The 21,598-nt window shown below is 45.6% G+C and overlaps 1 protein-coding gene across 1 annotated transcript in view; it reads right to left on the bottom strand.

Annotated features, from left to right (window-relative positions):
* PAPPA (pappalysin 1) overlaps window positions 1-21,598 on the bottom strand; it is a 253,181-nt gene that overhangs the window by 166,755 nt on the left and 64,828 nt on the right. The window contains exons 4-6 of the mRNA XM_044920426.1: window positions 14,899-15,044; window positions 10,265-10,558; window positions 2,852-3,044 (exon numbers count right to left, since the gene is read on the bottom strand). Coding sequence (XP_044776361.1) covers window positions 2,852-3,044; window positions 10,265-10,558; window positions 14,899-15,044 — 633 coding nt within the window. The remainder of the gene's footprint in view (window positions 1-2,851; window positions 3,045-10,264; window positions 10,559-14,898; window positions 15,045-21,598) is intronic.

Raw genomic sequence — 21,598 nt, 5'->3', positions numbered from 1 at the left:
TTCTTTCTAATACACCACCACCAATTGTTCAGATAACTGAAACCATTCAGTCAACACATGTTTGCAAGACAGATAAAAATAAAGGAGTTAGAAAACCCAGGGGTGGCCTTGAATTATTTATTCAGTTGCCCATGTGTGAGGACACAGGCTGTGGGAGGATCTGAATATGTTTTCTTAAGGAAAACCCTTGTATTCTCTTAGACCACAGATGTGAGGAACAGCAGGAGGACGTAGAGATAGCCAGGGGCGAGAGGCTGGCATTGATGGATGCAGTGGAAAACACCAGAGATTTTGTAGGGAAAGAGAATTTTCAAGTAGCTAAACAGCTCTGGGAAACTTTGTATAAGATGGGAGCTAATATTTCTTGAGCATAGAGTGTATGTGCTAGCAAATCACAGATGTCACGTCTCTTGGATTCCCCACAAAAGCCAGGCAAAGTGGGCACAATTATGGAAGAAGACTCAGAGGGTCAGAGAGAACCAGAGAGGTGAGATGGCTTGCACAAGGTCCCGCAGACCAGGAGTGGTGGGGCTGAGAACAGAGTGCAGACACTTGCCAGCAAAGCTTGTGCACTCTGCACCAGGCCAGTCTGCATGAATATAAACTCTGAGGGCATGGGAGAGTGATAGCTCCATGTCTTTACAGCAATTTATTGAACTTGCTGATCGACTTCCTTTACCCATAGACTATGGTCTATGTAGCTGTTAACCTTAATTAGACATGTTTCTAAAATGTCCATTTTAATTTAACGTATGATAACTCCGTTATGAAATCTCAGACTGAACAGAATAGCTATTGTATGAGCCTCAAGTACCAACTGACTATAGGTTATTAAAAACATATTGATTGAAGCTGAGGGTACTATGTAATAGAGACATATCTCATTACACAACAATTAACCCTCCAATAGGTTTCCAACAATCAGATGGTATTTATTTAATGGACAATAACTGCTTTATGAAATACAAATTAAATACATACACGGGAAGCTTCATTTACAAAACTTCCATTTTTAAGTGGAACTGAGGCCAAGGCTTGACCAAAAGTCTGATACTTCTCATCGCCACAGAAAAAATAAATAAATCTACAGGCTGCTGGAAAGTCTGCTCTGAAGTGTCACATGACGTTTCCCAAACCCAGCTCTGAGCTCCTAGTGAGGGCGGCTAGGGCAGGGGAAGGCGGGCGGAGGGGAGGTGGTTATAGAGGGCCAGGGAGTGCATTTCCTTCCCCCATGAACACATTCACCCAGCTGCCAAACAAAGGTTCTAGATTGAGGGACTGATGGCAGTGGAGAAAATTAGAGCCCAAATTTAATGTGGTACCATGACCTGATATGTATTTGTACATACACACACAGGCACATGAGAGCTCCTTACCACTTTCTGTGGATCTTTTGAGGGGAGGGGTAATACCTCCTTCATAATTTAAGTTTTGGAAGGACTTAATGAAAGCACGTGCGGCCCAAGACAAGACGTTGCAAAATGTGAGTCAGAGCCCAGCTCCTAGCACCGTCTATGGGCTCTTGGTCAAATCCCCTAGCATCTTTCACTCTAATTCCTGCCTTACCTGGCAAATGAGGAAGATGATTCCCCTTTCTATTTTTTTTTTAAAGATTTTATTTGTTTATTTATTTGAGAGAGAGAGAGAGAGTGTGCATGCGAACGAGCGGAGGGGAAGACGAGGAGGGAGAGGGAGAGAATTCCAAGCAGACTCCATGCTGATCGCAGTGCCCAATGTGGGGCTCAATCTTGCAACCCTGAGATCATGACCTCAGCTGAATGAAACCAAGAGTCAGATGCTCAACCTACTGAGCCACCCAGATCCTTCTTGATGATTCCCCTTTCATAGTTACTGGAGACTTTGCATATAAAGCCTTAATACAGAATATGACCCAGAGTAAGGACTTGATAAATGGCAACAACCATAACCACAGAGAAGTATTAGTTAATCATTAGCTGGTTATTACTTTCACCATCATCAATGGTATATCATCAGTTTTGGACAAAATGCCCCTAAGAAAGCCTGGGATGGGGGTTAAATACTAATAAGCCCTAAATTGTAGCCAAGTGTAGATGTCATCATCTTAATCTGTTTTCCTGACTCTTCAGAATCTGTTTCCCTTAAAGCTTGAGCTCCTCAGGGGGTCTCAATCCTGAAAGGCACCACAAGAGACCTTTGGATTCAGGTCCCTGCCTTCAGGCCACTGAGGCATCATTAGGCCCACTTTCCTGCGGGAGAGGACCAGTTAAGGAGGGAAAGTGACCTGCCCAAGGTAGTACAATTAGTAAGTGAAAGACAGGGGAGCAAAACTCTTGTGCCTCAGTTTATCATCCCTGATCTTCCAAAAATTCTACCCTCAATTCTACAACAAAGCCCTAGGCACAAAGATTCTAATTATATGTATTCATATATTCAAGTGTATTCAAGTATGTGTGTTCACGTATGGTGTATGAATATATACACATACACACCTTCATCTATAATATATGTTACACATCTATCACAATTGTGCTTTGACCAGAGGCAATTTCAACTCCTGAGCTCATGGAGATGAAGCCAGCATCTCTATCCCAGAGGATGTTCCGGCAATAAAAGTTTCCAGGTGTTTCATAATAAAATAGAGCCAAACATCCATTCATTGAAAGCATGCATCTTTACTTATTAATTCCAATGAGCACTCGTTCATTTATCCCAACTCCCAAATTGACCACGTGTCTCTATGGACCCGTCACTGCTAGGTGCTAGGGGCTCCCGATGAACAAGAGCAAGGACGAAGAAAACAGCTTCCCTTCGGAATCTCCCTCGTCTTGGCAGGAGAGAGAGGGATCAACACTGCTCAGGCCACACTCACCTTTCAAAGAAGTGGCCATCGATGGGCGGAAACCACTCCAGCGTCACTGAGTCGGTCGTGTGGCCCACGATCTGGGGGGCCAGGGCGACAGGAGCCGGCTTCCTGGAGGGCTGCCAGCTCTGGTAGACCAGGTCCAGGTAACAGTGCATTCTGGCAACTTGATTGGGCGTGAAGGAGTCCGTGCAGTCGTCATCTGCAAGTGGGCAGAGGGCAAGATAAGAAGCCGCTGCATGACGTCTCCCGGAGGGGCCAGCCAGCCAGCCCCCTAGCCCTTGCCAATGCAGAGCTGGCCTCTTCCAGTGCTCAAGAGCTAATGGTCTGTGAAGAAGTGAGTGCAGTCATCACTTCTGGAGGCAGGTAAGAGGGAACAGGAGGGAGGCGGGGTGGATGGGCCTCAGTGGCCCAGAGGTCACAGCTAAGGACAAGGGCCAAATGGCTTTCCACAGGGCCCCCCCAACCCCTGGTCAGTAAGCCATGCATTCCCTTATGCTATCCCTCCCTCACCACTCACCCCAAATCTCCCAGTCATTCATTCCTCCACTTGTTTAGTTACTCACTCATTCCTTCACATTCATTCATCCGCTCATTCATTCACTCTGCTGTCCGTGGAGGCCGTGATACTGTCCTTCAAACTAACCTTCTGAGCATCTATCCCATATTCTCTGCTCCGGGCCAAAGGCCACAGAAAGATGAAACTGAAAATTGTTCCTGCCCTCGAGGAGGGACCATTCTAGGTATAGAGTGAAGGCGAGTCTGCTGTGCGAGACAAGGTTATCAGAAGACTGTGAAAGTCTGTGATGCTGACCACTGATGAACAAGAGACAGCACCATGGGGAAGGACAGTGACCCAGGGAGGCTTCTGAAGAAGGAGGTACTTGAGGTCATCCAGACTGGAGGGCTAAGATGGGGAGAGAAAGGTCAGGGGCTGTGGGAGAGGGAGCTGCAGGCCCACAGGGACATGGAGTCCTTTGCAGCGAGCACAGCCAGAGGGGCAGGCAGCCCTAGGAACAATCCAGGCTCAGTGTCCATGCTGGGAATGAGGACAGTACTGCCACTTGGCTATTCACTGTGTGCTTAGTATAAGCCAGGCATGGTGCACTGAGCTTTGGACACATTTAACACTCCTACTATTTGGTGAGTAAATACTACTATTTGCTCCATTTTACAGAGAAGGGAATTGAGACTGAGAGAGGTCAAGCAACTTTTTTACAATCACAATGCTAGGGATACATCTGAGATTTGAACCCAGGCATTCTGGACTCCTAGACTATGTTTCTAATCAATATGAGAACTTCTTTCTGTGCATAAATGAGACCCTGTATGGGAAAAGTATCCTGCAGGTGCTTGATAAATAGGATTGTGAGCCCAAGTCTGAGTGGGCTGCAATACAATCTCTTAAATGTCTTTAGATCGAATGACCTTCAGCCCTACGCTCTTTTCTATAATGTGGACTGAAGACTGTCTGAGACTCGCCTCCTAAGGAAGGAGCCTGCCTCCTGTCTACTCCTCCACCAGCTTCATTCAGCTGCCCTAGGGGCAGAACAAGGCACTATTTTGGCTTGGTTTCCAAAAACACCACTTCCCAGAGGTGTCCACCCGGTCAGGGTTTCCGCAGCTGGGCCCCAGATGGAGGAGCACGGGGCTCACCAGATCTTAAAATAAACCTGCCACTGGGAATCCTGCAGCATAAACTCACTTCGCCTTATCAAACAAACAGAAAATAAGTTTGGGCAGGTGCTGTGTAGTTGGATGGAACCTTGAGAATCCAGGTTGGGGAAGGGACAGGAGTGAAAGGAGGTTATACACAGAAGCTCCCTCTGATCCCCTTAGTAATTTTTGACAGTCGGTCCCTTATCCAACACCCTGGGCATGTCTTTCATAGCTTTGGAGAAAGGAGAAGAGCCCAGTGTCCCTTAGCAAGTACCCTTAGTCACATACATCTCTCTCAAGTCCACATGCAGCCATCTAACTCCTTGGATAGCAAACATCCTATGGTTCCCCATTGCCTGGAGAATAGAGTCCAGACGTCTCAGCCTAAGAAGGGCCAGATCATCAGGTATGTTCTTCTTTGTTCCTATGAACTTTGAACTTCTTAGTGAAAAAAAGTACCCTCTAGAAAAGCCACTGAATAGGTCAGAGGCAGGGGAAGGGATAATGGCTAAGAAAGTATGGCTAAAGAGCTAGACCAGTGTGTGAGGGATCTGGAGTCAAATGGGCAAGTGCATTCATGCCCTCAGCGCCTCAGTTTTCCAATCTGTAGGTGGAGATGATGAGGATACCAAGAATGTTCATCTCAGAACTCCACTGAAGGCTAAGGGGAGTGGAGCACAAAGAACCATGATAAGAATGCAAAAAATTCATTCTCTTTGATCTAGCAATAGCACATTCAGGAATTCAATAGACAGATATTCATGAACAAACAGGGGAAAATATAGGTATGAGGCTATTTTTTGAAGCATCATTTATAATGGTAAAAATATCAGAAATAACACATCTGTCTATTCATAGGGGAATGGCTATGTACGTTAAGGCATAAGCACCAAATAGAATACTAATCAGTCCTTTCCAAAAGAAGGAAGTAACTCTAAAACTCAGGTCCCACAGGTATAAATTGGGGACATTTAAATCAACCCCACTCCATAGAGTTGCTGTGGGGACTCAGTGAGCTGGAACACATAAAGTATTTATCAAGATGAATAGAGGAGAAAAACAGCATTTCCCCCCCTCCATACACTCTGGTTTGTTTGTTTGTTTCTTTTCCCCAAAGGAGTGCATTTTCCTTTCGTGACTTAAAAATTAGCCATTTCCATGTTTGTCAATAAAAAAGAGTATGAAAAACAGATAGGTGGCAGAACTTGGTAGGGGAACAGAAATGTATCTGAACTTGAAAACAGAAGTCCAAAAACGCCTGTCCCAGGGTACATCACTTAGAGACTTTGCTGCTATCAGAATCTTATGGGGAAGGACCAAAGGGTTTCCGTTTATCACAAATGCTCTGTCTCAATTAGCTCATGTCTAGAGTCAGCCCCTCTTGGCTTCCTGCCTCCACACGTTTCCCCTCCCGACATCTGAGCTCCAGGACCAGCCAGCCCATCTTGTTCTTCAGTTCCCATTTTATCAGCAGAGAGGGCTTCGGGGATCTCATCACTGTGGAAGCCTGCACCAGCCCCCATGCTGTCGGGGCTCGGCCTGGAGTTTGCTAACTGAACTTTGTTCGCCAGAACACATTACCCTCTGTAGCATGGAGACTGTAGAGCATGGGGGGTCAAGCCAGGGGGCCAGCGCTGCCGTGTGCTGTGGATCCAGGAGCAAGATGCTGCCCCCCCCCACCCCCCACCCCGGCCAGCCTCGTTTTCACCCACTGTAACATAGGGAATAGTGACGTAACCGCCTCCTAAAGCTAAAAAGGGCATTTAACAAGCTAACCTATGTCTAGTGTAGGGATAACAGAGCTGCCCTTCATAAGAGCCCCTGCCTTTTTGGTTTTTATTAAATAATGATAGTGATACTAATAATAATAACAATAAATGATTATATTCACTGTAAAACATGTGGAATATGCCCAAAGTGTTACAAAGAAATAAACATCCCCCTAAACTCATTACCTAGAGATAATATAATTAGTATTGAGTACATAGGTCTATGTGTGTGTATATGTATATTGCACGTGAATATTTATAATTCTCATTATCAGAAACACATTTACACCATATATATATACATACATTTATATATATACACATACATTTATACAAATATGTGTATAAATGCATATATGCATATATGTATATGTATATATGTATATGTATATATGTATGTATATAGAGAGATACACACACATATACATATATACATATACACACACACGTTTATATGCCAGGTCTTACACGTACAAGGCTCTGTGACCATGTTCACATTGAAGTGTTAAAAAACAATCATATGAATTATCATTTATTGAGCACAAGTTATGGTACCAGGGACAGTTCTAAATCCTTTATCTGCATGAGTACACCTACTATCACACAAGGTAGGTGTGATTACCCTCCATGATATCCAGGAAGTAAATGAGGCTTGGAGAAGTACCTTGCCTAAGGTCAAAGGCTAATGCACAGAGGCTTCATGATCAGTGCCTGCACTCCCAAACTTTGTGCTCTGCACCACCATGTTCCTCCGCTTCTGTTTATACCTCTCTTGCATCTTCTATGTTACCGTTAGCAGCCACATAATATTCTATCATATGGATGCCTTGTGATTTATTTCAACAATCCATGCTCACTGGACTTGTAAGCAGTTTCTAATTTTTCACGCATATAAGCATTTTTTTCTTCACGCCTGGCAGAAAGTAAATACCTAATTGATATTTGGACAATGAACATTGCTAAGAACATTCTTACGATTAAATCCTTAAACAAATCAACAGATTTCTTTCCTTCGGATTTATTCCTAAGAGCTGGGATGGCAGGGTCGAAGCAGATGTGCATATTGAAAGGCTTTGACACGCAGAACAATGGTAACAAGACACCTGCTCCTGCAGGCTGGACAAGGCCTGGTTTTCGCACTCTTGAGGAAGCCCCGACTAGAGGGTGCTCTTGGGAGGCCTCCTATTGCCTATCATCTTCAGGAAGTAGAGTCTGGGCTTCTGCTCTTCATCTGCCCAGGACTTATCCAGCAGCGCAAGATGACCATAAGCTCCTGGTGCTGAACCAGGGCATGCCCCCATCACCTGCCTGGTGTTTGCTGGAGCTGAGCACTTGGGACCCTCCCCACCTGCCTTAGCATCAGAAAGAGAGCCAGATGTTTATTGATCAATAGCACAGTCTCTGCAGTGAAAAAAGGCTTACCTTCCTCTTCTTGTGCGACCGTGGGCAAGTTACCTAAGCTACATTAAACCACAATTTCTGCATCCATAAAATAGGTTCAGTAATAATAGTCCTTATTTTGAGGATTCTACAAGAGAAGCCTATGAAGCACTTCACACAGTGTGCGGTGTATCCTAGGCACTCAATAATGATTGTAGACCTGTGCTGACCAATATGGCAGCCACCAGCCAGGTGGGGTTATTTCAATTAATTAAAGTTACTGAAGATGAACAATTCAATTCCTCAGTCTCACTAGCCATACTCGAAGCGTTCATGAGCTACATCAGGCCAGTGGTGATCACACTGGACAGCATGCACACAGGACATGCCCATCTTTGCAGAAAGTTCTACTGGACAGCACTGTTCTAGACTCTTTACTCTGCGCGTGACCAGGCCTGAGGAAGAAGCACCCAGGAAGGAAGGAAGGAACTCGGAGCAGTTGACCCAGCAGGGTCTCCACCCTCTGGCCTTGACTGCACAGCCCCTGTGCATAGCTCTCCCTGGTCCTGAGAACCCGATCCTATTCTGCATTTTGAATTTCATCCAGCTGCTTTTGTCACCTCATCTATCAGAGATCCTAAGGAAAACAAACATTTCAAAGCTCGTGGTTGCCTTGAATATGCTTTTGCGGGTGTAAGTTTGTTATCGTAGCTCAGTGAATTAGTTCTGCTGTTAATGGGTCACTGAGCTGAGGGGTTCCTTTAAAAAAACAACAGTAAATCAATCACCCTTTAGATCTGTACAAAGAGGAACAAAAAAAAAGGTTTAGTTTATAGGGGTCTGGTAGCTAGTGGCAGCTCCGAGGCCCCTAAGCGTCCGGCAAACTTCCAAATTCATGTTATTGTTTATTTTCCATGTGTGTTGAGCTGGCCAAGGAAAGGTGCTACAGAAATGGAACGTAAGCAGGGCTGTGTGAGGGGACAGGGCACCGGATGTGGGATGTCGGCTTGGCTGGGAAGGGGAGTCCAGTAGGAAATCTGCTTTTTAGGAAATACCTAGCACTGTGGTCTTTTTAAAAGACCTAAACCTAAAGACCCCTTTCTGGTGCCAAGGTTGGGCTGTTGACCCTTCCAGAGACCTCAGGTTTGAATGGTAGGAGCCTTAAACTGCAGAAGCCCCCAGAGGTCATCAGCCCACATGGGAAAGCAGGAAGACCTACTGAGGATTATCAAATTCATGGGGTTTCAGCAGCAAAATCCTCTCTTCAAATGTAATCTGAGGCAAAAACCAAAGAAGAAATGGAAAACTGTGGGAAGAGGGCTTTCCTAGTTCAAGCAGAGATGGAGACCTACAGCCCCACACAGGAGTAGAAGAAAAAAAATGTCTGGAGTCAGATATGTGACCTGGGACAAATGACTTTAGTGAGCCACAGTATTACCATCTGTAAAATGGGGATAATTTCTACCCCACACATTTGTTGTGAGTTAAATGAGATAGTGTGTACTAATGTCCTTTATGAACCATAAATTGTTATACAAGGAGAAATATTAGAATTAATAAGAATCACTTTTCTAAACCTTTATGAGAATTTATTCATTTTCTTCCCTCTCTGCCTCTCTCCCTTCCTCCCTCTCTTTCTTCTTCTTAACAAACATTTATTAAGCACCAGGCTCTGTGCTAGGTGCTGGGAATACAGTGGTGCATTAGAGACAATCTCCGCTTTCACAGAACTTGCTGGTTTTCGTAGGGTCAAGAGACACCTAAGTCGAATATTATAATAGAATTCGATGCTGGGCTACCATGTGCAATTTGTGGATTGGTTTCCTACACTAGGGTTCCTGGTCTAAGAGGCCAGTGGGGAGGGCTGAGACTGCCTCGGGAAAAGAATGCCTTGTTCTAACTTTCCAAAAATGCTCTAAGGGCTAGAATTGGCCTTGATATATTCTAAAAGAAGTACAGGACATCTTTGAACCCAAACCATGAGTCCTTAATGCTATTACTGATGGTATAAAAAAGGGCTTTGACTGGATATACACAGTTAGGAAAAGAATGTACCCCTCTCATGTAATTTCGTATTTGTAAAACCAAAAGCATTCTATTTTTTTTTTGTAATAAAAGAGTAAAGGAGAATATAAGAGCTTTATATTTAAGAGAAAGTTGCAGTTTAAAAAAAGGAAAGATAAAGAAAGAGTTGTAGTAACCACCAGCTTAGAAAAATACAACTGCAAAATTAGATGAACCTTCTCCAAGATTCCTCGGATCCGAAGATTCCATTTTCTTGAGTGAAGGGAGACCCAGAGACGGAATGGGACAGACCCATAGGCACTGGGTGACCCAGTGGTAGAACTAGAACTGCTACGTAGGTCTCCTGACCTTGGGTCCCAGACAGCTCCTTAAAGTGTGTCTTTCTGAGGAGACATCAGATGCAACAGCTCCCATGAACCCCTGAGATCTCACACAAGGACTGTCACATCCTGATTGTCTGGGATGAGGGACTGTTGGGTTGAAGAAGTCTTAGAAAAGGAAAGCAGCTTTCCCAAGGCTCCTCTGAGCCAGGACTGGAGCCCGTGGGTGACACCCAGCCGCATGCGCCTGGCTGAGCGGGGAGTCCTACCTGCGTAGCTCATGAAGTTATTGTAAGGGGTGTTGAAGAAGCTATGGAAGCCACAGGTGTCATTCCCTGGTCCCGGGTCACTGCAGAGCTTGTGTTTTGGGGCTGGGTTGGTGTCACTGCAGAGGTCTCCGGTCTCAAAGGAGGGCTCTGTCTCCATGCAGGGATCACTGCAAGACTGGATCTCCGAGATGCCTCGAAAGATGTGATAGAGGCCCAGGCTGTGCCCGATCTCATGGATCATGGTGTGGGTGTGCCCAGGAATGCCATAGAAAGACGGATTCAAGACAATGCCACCTGCAAAGGGAAAACCAGAGCATTGAGCAAGTGTGGCACTCTGCTTCCTGCTGCAGAAATCACCCAATCAATCAGAGGCAAATGGGGTGCTGCCCAAAGTAACCACAGGCTTCTCCACCCTGTGACTCCACGGCCCCGAGAACTGTTATGACTTGTGATATGCACCACTGATTGGGTAGGAAGGAGTATCAAGAGTCATTCTGTGCAATCCTTCCATTTTTCAGATGAAAACACCAATACCGAAGAAGTAAGACACCCTAACTGAGGTGACCTCAAACTACTTAACGAAGGGGCATGATCAGTATTTAAGGACTTTGATTTCTGGGCTGGTGGACATTTCTGCTGCCACCTTGTCCTTCAACAGTAAGGCATGTCCTGGTTTACAAACATCTCACACAGTCTAGTCCAATTGGAGCCCTCATGGTCAGATACCATGGTCCCAGTCCTCACTCTGCCCTTGCTAATGCTAGGATGTTGAGCAAGTTGATTACCATCCCTGAATCCCACTTCTTCATCTCTGGTCCTCTCTGAGATTGAGCACTCATGAGGGCCAGCATCATGTTGAGCTCATCATTAGGACAGTGTCATTACAGCCAATGTCTCTTGGGCATTTATCATGTATCCTCGGGCCCTGTGCTCAGGGCTTCATTTGTATAATCACACTTACTCAACTCACAACCCAAATAGGAGAGACTGATTCCCAGACAGGTGAAGTAACTGGCTCATGATCGGGAGTTAGGAAAGGTGTCACGCTGGAATTTGAGATCCTTAGTTTCCAGAGCCAGGCCTCTTAATGAGTTTTACCACGAGTGCCAATTACAGGGCCTGGAATATGGCATCTCATTACATGTGTGTTGAATCTCTGAACATTAGCCCAACGAAAGAAGTTTTCTGAGGTCCACCTAAGCACACGTAAGCAGCTTGCATAGCACCATGACTCAAAGTGGGTCAGTGGGTATCTAACTACTCAAGACTCGATGAGTGTCTTGAGAATAAGCAGCAGGACCATCACCTGGAAGGGATTAAAAATGCAGAATCTTGGGCCCTACTGCAGACCTACAGAATCAGAATCTGTATTCTAACAAGGGCCCTAGATGGCTCGTCTGTACATTCTAGTTTGAGAAGCCATGGTCTACCCCCCATGTCTTCGATGATTGAGCATGGCTTAGCTTAGGCAGATAGATGGAACAGATTTCAGTAGAATCAATGGACGGCATTTTTCATGTTCATTTTAGGCACTGGAGAAATGCATATAGGCTGGTAGGGAAACATTTAAACTTTAAAATCCAAATGTGTTTAAGAGAAGGTTAAAATTCAGGTCCAAACACTCTGCAAGTCGTGAGTTTAAGTGCAGAGCAGTGTCTTATAAAGAATGGTGATAAAGCAGGGCCATGTTGATTTGAACTGGCGGGCATGGGGCGAGTTTTATCTTGGGTTGAACTGCCAGGAGGGTGAGCTTGTTCAGTCATGGGGCTCACGGAGTCTATTAATTCTGAACTGCTCAGAGCCTTCTAGCACAGAGATAAAGATGTACGAGAGGGTGTGTGGGGGTGTGTGCACACGTGTGCGTGTGTGAGAAGGGGCAGGCAGAGAGGCAGGGAAGAAGAGAAATTGAGACAGGAAATCTCTCTCAATTATTTTCTGTCAATCATAATATGAAACATAATCCCCTTCCTACCCAAGGCTTTTTCCAGGGATCATGGCATCACAGCAGGAAAAGAAGGTAAAAATATATGTATGCTTCTAATAAGTTGGGTTTGATTGGGGTTCATGTGGAGTAATTGCTTCTGGCCAACATTTCTTGGGATGGGGAGATGGCAGGCTGGAGGCTGGGGGCCCTGGGCAGTTAGCAACCCTCATTCTGCTTGCCCCCGGCTGTGTGATCTTAGAAAAGTGACTTTGCATCTCTGGTGAGCTCTAAAATAAACAGCTACAACAGTGCCAATGATTCTGTTTCTCCATGAGGGTTCAACATGGAGGCACTGGGCAGGGGGCTGGGAAGGTGCAGGACCCCACAGGTATTTCCGGGGATAATGACAGGACTGTAGACTTGATGTCCGGGCCAGCTTTGTTTGCTTTACCTCATCCCCTCCGACTCACCCCTTTGCACAGAGCTACGGCCCAGAACCCGAGTCCTGTTTCACTGCTTCTCTTAAAAGGTGAAATAGAGTCTGACATCATCCTGAAACACTAGAACATGCTATGGATTTATAGCCTTCTGTATTCCTGGTCCTGAGCCAGTCTCGGAAATTCACAGAATCATCAGGAGTATTTTTCTCTAACTTTAGAAGCTTTCTAAGACTCGGATCAAGAGCCTTTCAGTTGCTTTTCCAATAGGACAGCATTTCAGTGTCGAGAACTGTCCTTGGAGACCATCTAGTCTAACCTGTTCATTTAAAACCTGAGTAAATTGGGACTTGGGGAAGGAAAGAGACTTGCCTAAGGCCATACTGCCAAGTAGAATCAAAGCTGAGAACAACCCTGTGTATTGCTGTGGGCCAGTAGGATTCCCATATGTCATACCAGGCACACTATAGAAACAAATCGTCTACCTTCATGTGTGTCTAAGTTGCATGCTCTTTTCTGCCCAACCTCTGTCTGTCTGTCTATCCATCCATCATCAGCGTTTCTCTACCTCAGCATGACGGACATTTTGGACTGGATAATTCTTTCTTGCTAAATCTGTAGATTTAGCAGCATCACTATCCTCTACCCACTAGATGCCAGTAGCATTCCCCCATTTGTAACAGCCAGAACTATCTCTAGACACGGCCAAATGTCTCCTAGAGGATAAAATTCCCCCAGTTGGGAACCACTACAGATTTCTCTTTGTCTCCAGCTCTATTTATACCACAACAACACATTAGCACGCATGCACTTGCGTGCGCACACACACTCACACATTGGTTTCATTCCCTTAAAAACAAGTGGGAAATGAGAGCACTCTAGAGGGAACTAACTCTAGAGTTTGAAGTCTCTATCATGTGAAGCTGCAGAATCCCTCCTTTCCAAGATACCACAGATTGAAGACAGTGACTGGACCCTGGCTGTGTCACTGAGGGAGCAGCAGGCCTTGGCAAACACCAAGACTGTCACTCTCCTGAGCCCTAACCTCCCCAGATGAAGATGCTCAACAAGGGAGGCATTGCTATCCATTGGTGTAAACAACGGGAACATTCTATCGAGGAAAAAAAGGTTGAGCACGTTGTAGTGCCCTCACTAAATGGAATATTGTGTGGTCATTAAAAACATCACCTTTAGAGAGATGGAAATAACCCGGAAGGATGCTTTTGTCTTGTGATGTTAAGTGAAAAAGTTGGGTGGGAAGTGATTAGGAAAACTGCTACCATGTGGAATAATATAGGTAGCATAATATGAAGTAAAAAAAAGAACATAACATTTTTTTTAAAGATTTATTTATTTATTTGAGAGAGCGAGAATGAGAGAGAGAGAGAGTACATGAGAGGGGGGAGGGTTAGAGGGAGAAGCAGGCTCCTTGCTGAGCAGGGAGCCCGATGCGGGACTCGACCCCGGGACTCCAGGATCATGACCTGAGCCGAAGGCAGTGGCTTAACCAACTGAGCCACCCAGGCGCCCAGAACATAACATTTTATCTATGCTTTCAAATATGCACAAGTTACCAAAAAACACATACACATACAGACATGTACTGGAAGAGAGGGCAGAAAAATCAAAATTAAAGAGCTACACTGTTTACTTACAGGGCCTGGTTCAGAAACCATTGTCTTTTCTGACTCTTGGTGATGGGTTTGTGTAAATACATGCCTGGCTTATGGATATGAATACTTTGGATGTAAGAAGAGTTCCTGGTGGTGTTGGTGGACCACGGAGGAACAAAGAGGTCTTAACTAGCTCACTTTCTCTTGTCTCTTTGGCATCTCTCAAGCCAAGCCCTGACTGGCTGTGTCAGCAATATGCGGTTGCTGGACTGGGAAGATATTTGCATGCGCTAAGAGGCAAGGGGTCGAAGAAGAACGCTATCAATAGACAGAACTGGAGACTTGAACTCCAAATGTGGCTCAGCCACGGACTTGTGTGTGACCCTGGATAAGCCCTGTTCCTTCTGTGGGTCTCAGTTTCCCCATCGGCAAAACAGGGCTAATGATATCATGTTATTTCCTTCAGAGCAATGCTTGGTGGTGGAGATGAGCTAAGAAGTGCTAAGGAGTTCTGTAAACTGAAAAGCAGTAAAGAGATCGTTCACCATCACCACTACCATCACCATCGTCATGGTCATGATCACCACCACCATTATCATCACCACTAAAGTTATTCCTGTGCTAATCCAATTTCCTCCTGAAGAAGTTTCTAATTCTCACCTAAGTGCATTAGGGCCTCCTTGTCCCATGGCCAAGTTGCTACTCCTGCCAATTCCTCCTCCGAGGAGTTTGCAAAGAAGATATTAAGGTGTGTTGATCCATCCAGTCTAAGAATGTTCTTCAGTTCATTAACATCCAAGTATGCTCTGTAACAAAAAAAGAACCTTGGCTGTCATCACCATCCAAAAAAGGTACTGTTCAAATAACAGCTATTCCCCCGAGTAATTAAGAGCTACTATGTGCCAGGCACTTCGCTAAACCCTTATACACATCACCTCAATGACTTCCCCCAATAATATTATAAAGCAAGTGGAGATGATCCCATTTTACAGCTAAGAAAATTAAGTCCTTATTAAGTTGAAGAGACATGACAAGTTTGCTCAGCGTATAAATAGCAGAGTTCAGTTTAGAGCGTACATTTACTTAAAATCAACATCTTTGCCCTTAAGGACTTTGCTATCTTGCCTGATGAAAGGGCCACACAGTGAGGATGCAAATCAAGAATACAGACCATGAAAAAGACAGCATGCATTCTAGTCTTGGCTTCTTCTCTACTTCACTCATTCACTATGGACGTCAGACCATTTATTTGTCAAATATGGAGCTGCACTAGGAGGCCTGCTTTGCCTCTCTATACCAATCTTGCAGAGAGGCATTATTGCTCTGTTTTCAAGATAAGGAACATGTGGCCCACATGTGATTAAAAAGATTGCCCAAAGTTGCAGAACTGGGTTTCAGGGCCAATTCTCTCTACCTTGGAAACCTACGCTCTTGTCACTGGGCATCACGCTGCCCCCACCCCCCAGATGATTCTGCATGCTATAAGCCTCTATTTATTTGTCTGTAAAATGGACTTGGAGAGGGATGTTGTATTTGGAGTGGCTACCACTTAGACTGACAGGTCAGGAAAGCAAACTAACCCTCCATTATCATCATCAGCTCTTTAATACGTAGAATGATCACAGGTTGGTGAGAGGAGGAAATGGTCTTTGGAAAGAGACTGGGCACATCCTAGGTGCTCAGTAAGTAAGAACTCCTCCTTCACAGAATATGAACTCTCCTATCACCACTGAAATGCTAAAGCTTTCCATCAGTCACCGGCGTATTACTCAACGGATCATTTTCTAAATCGACAGAGGCATCTAGCTCCCCTCTCTTGAGTCTCTCAGCCTCCATTTTATGTCTGCTGTCATGTATCCTTGTGAGCAGCTGATAATCATTTCTTGAGTAAGGCTGGAAATGAATCAATAAATAAAAACATACATAAACAAGCAAGTAGGCAGCTTGATGTAGTAGGTGAGATGAAGCCTATGAATAATGATACTTAATGTCTGATGGGCCCTTCTATGTGGTCCAACTTTACGTGGATTATCTCCTTTAATCTTCTTAATAAGACTGAGGTAGGTAGTATTATGATGCCTATATTCTGGAGGAGGGAAAAGAGACTTAAGCTTCAGACCTCGCTAAGGTCACACAGCGGGTTGGAAGTTGTTTCCTTTTTCATAATGCTATCTGTCCCTGAGGGGTTGACACAAATCCTGGCTGGTAGAATACTTATGACAGTTCCCTTCTCCTTCCCTCCTGAGGTTATAGAAGGGCCTCCTGTATGTGAAAGAGTAAGTCCAAAGTCCCCAGCATGGCCCCCAAGACGCTGCCTCCCTCTCTAGCCCCATCTCTCCCAGCTCCCTCTCCTGAATCTTCCACTGTGGGTTGGGGGCACCCACCATGATGCATCATCTGTGGTGCCTTCACTCAAGCTGTTCCCTCTGTCAGGGACTCTGCTCTGCATTTTGTCCTATGATGAACAAATCCAAAGCCCATGCTGGTACCGCTCCTCAAGGAAGGCTTCCCTGATTCCCATCTCTCCTCCACCTCCTTTACCATTTCTACACTCATCCACCTCCTGTAAGTATGTGCATTCACACCATTCCAAATCATCACTCCACCTGTCTATATCCACCGCTGTCTGTGGCTCCCTGGGGCAGGGCATGTGCCTTATCCATTTCTGTTTACCGGGTTCTCAGTATAGGGCTTGCCCCCCCAGGGCGAGCACTCAGTAGATATCGATGGGGTTGAATTTACACTGGGAAAGAAAAAAGCTAAAATATTTAGGTCCCGGTCTCCTTCCTATGAGGCCTCAGTTTCCTTACTAATACACTGGGATTAGCAGCAGCTACTTGGTGCTTCCCAGAGCATTCCTACAGGTCACAGACCCACCCCTCTACTCCAATGGGAATGGATACATTTGAGACCTAGAGAGCCCTCCTCATCCCTTACATCAGACATCAGCAAGAGCCCATAATTGATCATGTGACAATTTTTTTCTGGCTCTTCAAAAAAAGGTGAACATGAGTTAGAGATACAGACAGGGCCAAAAGAGGTCATAGCCATGTCTGGCTTGAACTGAACAATTTCAAAATGGCCACACGCTCAGATATTGACCCAAAATCTTGCTGCCATGCTTTCTCGCCCTGGAAATCCTAACCTTCACCTTCTCAGCCTGGAAGCCTCATAAGGAGTTTTGGCCAGTCTACTCTGTGATCAGAGAAGGAAAGAGGAAAGAGAAAACCAACATTTATTAAGCACTTGCTGTATGCCAGCCCCCATGCTAGCGAACACCTGTCGTCCCATCTCTGCAGTATTTGAAGTTATGCAGCATCGTGGGTAGGATGACTTGTTCTCAAGCCAGAGTCCTGGGTTTGAATCCAGCTCCTCCCCCCCGATGTGTGGTCACCCTGGTCAATGTACTTCACTGCCTGGGCCCCAGTATCTATACACACGAAACAGTCTACCTCATCGGGTTGCCCAGAGGATTTGGGACATAATAAAGGAAGCATAAAGGACTTAGGACAATACCTGGCATGTAGAAAAGCTCAATCAGTGTTTAGCTATTCCTATTATTTATCCCCATCTTACAGATGAAGGAACAGGGGTTCAGAGATCACATAAATAGTGACAAAGCCAAGCACAAATCTCGATGTGTCCAATTCTTCCCACAGCCTCACTCTCATTTCCAGGCTCACGCAGGGCCACGGTGCAAAGGGAAACAATGCGTGGGCAAATGAAAACAAAGAGAAGCCGAGATTTTCTTGGATAAGCCCTTTCCATGTTATTTATTTTTTTCTAATTGATTTGTCCGTTTCCATCAAGCATTCTCTCAGGCAGAGAACACAGATGTTATTAGACAAAGTCACCTCTTTGCCCTGCCGCTCTAGGCTGAGAAAGCTTCGTGAGAGGAAGAGATGGGGTGAGGTGGGGCGGGGGAGACATTTTAATTGGTTGTTTATTCAGTTGTAATTGCAGAAGCCAATCTTTTCAAGGGGTGGTACTCATCCTGGCCCAAGGCAGACATGTGGGATGTTGGAGCCTCTCCCTTGCTTGTATGTGGGTTTTTTTTTTTTCACACTTTAAGAAGCCTCCATTTCCCCCAAGAGGAAGAATCCATGGCAGCCATCCAGGTTCTTGGCCCCCCAGGCCTCTCTTCTCTCCATGTCTTTTGGGGGGGGCCACCCAAAGGAAAACAGCTCTGTGGCTAAGAACTTTCCTTCTGTGGGCGGAGGTCTTCCCACCAATTCAGAGCCAAGCTGGGTGTCTCCCGAATGCATCAAGGGAAAATCTCGGGGCGGGGAGGGCGGCAGGAGTCCATGTGGGTATTTTCTTCTCTTCCCCTACCTCGAGAATGTTTAATCTCTCCTGCCAACGAATGGAGGTGAAAGCATAGAAGGTCAAATAGAGAAGGGTCATCAGAGTCTAGGGAGATTGGTGAAGAGAGAAGGAAAAAGACTTGCCCAGGGCCCCTTGGCTTTCCATTTTGTACCGTGGGAAGGTTAGCCTCATGTGTATATTGCAAATTGGTCAAATCTATTTAAAAATATCAGGGTGCCTGGGTGGCTCAGTCGTTAAGCGTCTGCCTTCAGCTCAGGTCATGATCCCAGGGCCCTGGGATCGAGCTCCACATTGGGCTACCTGCTCAGTGTGAAGCCTGCTTCTCCCTCTCCCACTCCCCCTGCTTGTGTTCCCTCTCTCTCTGTCAAATAAATAAATAAAATCTTTAAAAAATATAAAAATAAAAAATAAAAAAATCATTACCCATGCTCCATGAAAATCAATACAAATCCAAATCTCGATGTGTTTATTAATTTAAGTGCCAGTACTACTCAGAGTTGGATGTCCATGGGCAAGTTGCTTTACCTCTCTGACAATTAGCAGACCGGCAGGATTCAAAGAGACAGCTCAGCACAGCCTGTGCACACACTCCCCTTTATGCTCTGGTCTCCTATTTTCTCCTACTGGGGAAAAACCTAAACTGTCTGCCTCTGGGGGCTTCTCAGGGTCTCAGCTTCCCACATCTCATCCCCACCACCCAAGCTTCTTCTTCCTCCAGCAACCTCAACCTCAATTTCTCATGGTGTCCTCATCCCTGGAGCTTCTGGGTTCCCTCGATTATGCCCACTCCTTACGCATGCCCATTGGTTTCCCTCCTCTGCCTCACAACCTTCCTTCCTGAGCCTCTTAAATCTTATGGTCCCTGCAAAGTCCAGCTTCAATCCACTCTTGACCACCCTCACCTATAAAATGGGAGGATGACAGTCACCTCTCAGAGGGTCAGAGGCCACACAAAGAAAGTGCCTCATGCAGTGCCTGATGGGTAGAAGGCACACATTGATTAGCATAAGCTATTGTTGTTACATTATTGTTATCACACTGGTAATTATTAACAGCACCAAAATCATCATGCCTCTAGCTGACAATGACTTCTCCCTCCTCAGAGCTTCCCCCTTCTGATTCTAGTACTTCTCACCCTGCTTTGCTTTATCTTCTCCATGAGCACCTATCTTCTCAATCAGGCTATGAGCTTCAAGTGGGTGGGGACCAAGTCTTCATATCTCTGTGTTCCCTAAAACTTTAGGCAGCGAACGAGCGAGCGAGTCAGACAGACCACTGATCAGCAGGTGTTGAGTACCACTCTCTTAAATTGTGTAACTTCAAAACAAGGTGAAGAAGTCCAGGCTCAGGGAAGTGAAGTGACTTGCCCAAGGCATTAAAGAAGGGACACAGAAGGGCCTAACAAGCCTCCATTCACTAGCCTATGTGTAGCAGCACTTTTGCGTGAATTAGTAAATCACCTCTTCATTCAGGGGGACACAGTTCCCTGCCAGGGTGCATGGCTTCCAGAGTCAAGCATGGGAGGGACTACAGCCCCAGGCTCCCCCTCAGCTGAGCATCCCTGCACAGAGCCTACACTGCCTGAGTGTCTGGCCTCTGACCCTACACTCTGCTGTCCGGTCTGCAGCTCAGAATCCCTTTCTGTTCAGTGAGTTTGTGAATTAGGTCCGTGTTTTCCAAATCCCAGTCTACAGAGGGCTAAATCCACAAGAAGCAGATGCGCGTTTAAAGGAAAAGAGTTTTCTGATTCAAATGGGTTTAGGACATGCTCTGTTAAACAATGTTCAGTGCATATGTTTTTTCACTGCAAGCATTATCAGAGCCTTTAACATGCAAATTGGGAATACAGCAGATAGCGTGTGAGTGTTCCCAGACACATGTGACCATAATCCTTTCCCCCCAACCCTAACCTCTGCCTCTGCCAAAAATAAAATAACAGCACAACCAACAGAGTTTGGGAAATGTTGGGCTAAACTGGAAAGCCCCTCCTCATTTAGACTCTCTCCCCAAGCTGCCTTTCAAGAGAGGTGTCTCAGTGTCTCTTTGCTTCCTGCACAGCCCACGCCCCTGGGTCCTACCGTGAAGGTTGTGGGTCCCCTGGAATGTCAGTTGCAGGGGGGGCCAGCCCCAGAGTGCCAAGGCGCCCAGACTTCCCCCCCTCTGCCAGAACAGCATGTCAAAGCCATGAGGGCAGCTCTGGAGGGAGATCAAAGCTCTCTCAACTCCACTGTCATTAGAATATTTTCTTTATGCATCTCACTCGCTGGTGAGTGCCAATAACATATTTCCTAAATGCACTGGCCTGAGATGGTACAACTCTGTAATAATCTCAAGGAGAGGGCTGTCAGGGCTTGTTTTATTGAAAGGGAAGTAAAAGGGAACTGCATTCAAAATGCAGAGCAACAACAACAGGTCCCTTAAGTGAAATTATGGAGGGCTTGAGGTTTTCCAGATCTAGAGACAGAATACACGGGCTCTCCCATTTTACAGATGGTTGATCAGAAGTATGTCTCACAGTGAGCCCAGATTGTTTCTATTCCCACTTGAGGCCAACTGACTTCCCCATTGTTGAAGAGAGAGCTGAGGAGATTTTTGAGAAGTGTCCTGCCCAAGTTCCGCTCCCAGGGCTCTTGACAGGTGCAGGCAGGACACAGCGATGGTGCTGGCCACGTGCTGATGCGCTCCACCCTAGGAGGGTTTGTCTGAGATGAACCTGGCTGTGACTGGGCCACCTCAAAGCCGGGGGCTAGTGACAGTTCTTTCAGATTAAAGGAAAAAGCAGCAGAGTGCCATAGAAACATGAACATCTTTTTTTTAAAGGGGAAATTAAAAATATATATACATGGCAGCATAACATTTAAATAGAGTGCCTTAGAGCCGTATTCTACTTGTAATTCGTATGGGAGATGGTCTTACATTGTAAGACTCTCTGCTACTTCATAATTAAATATCCTTGGGTACAGTTCTAGATAGAATTGTTCTGGACTGGGGGGCGGAGCAAGATGGCGGAGGAGTAGGAGACCTGGATTTCGTC

This window comes from Neomonachus schauinslandi, chromosome 13, assembly GCF_002201575.2.
Source record: "Neomonachus schauinslandi chromosome 13, ASM220157v2, whole genome shotgun sequence".
Taxonomy (NCBI): Eukaryota; Metazoa; Chordata; class Mammalia; order Carnivora; family Phocidae; genus Neomonachus; species Neomonachus schauinslandi.
Note: the sequence above shows the minus strand (reverse complement) of the source record. Positions and strands in the feature narration are given on the sequence as shown.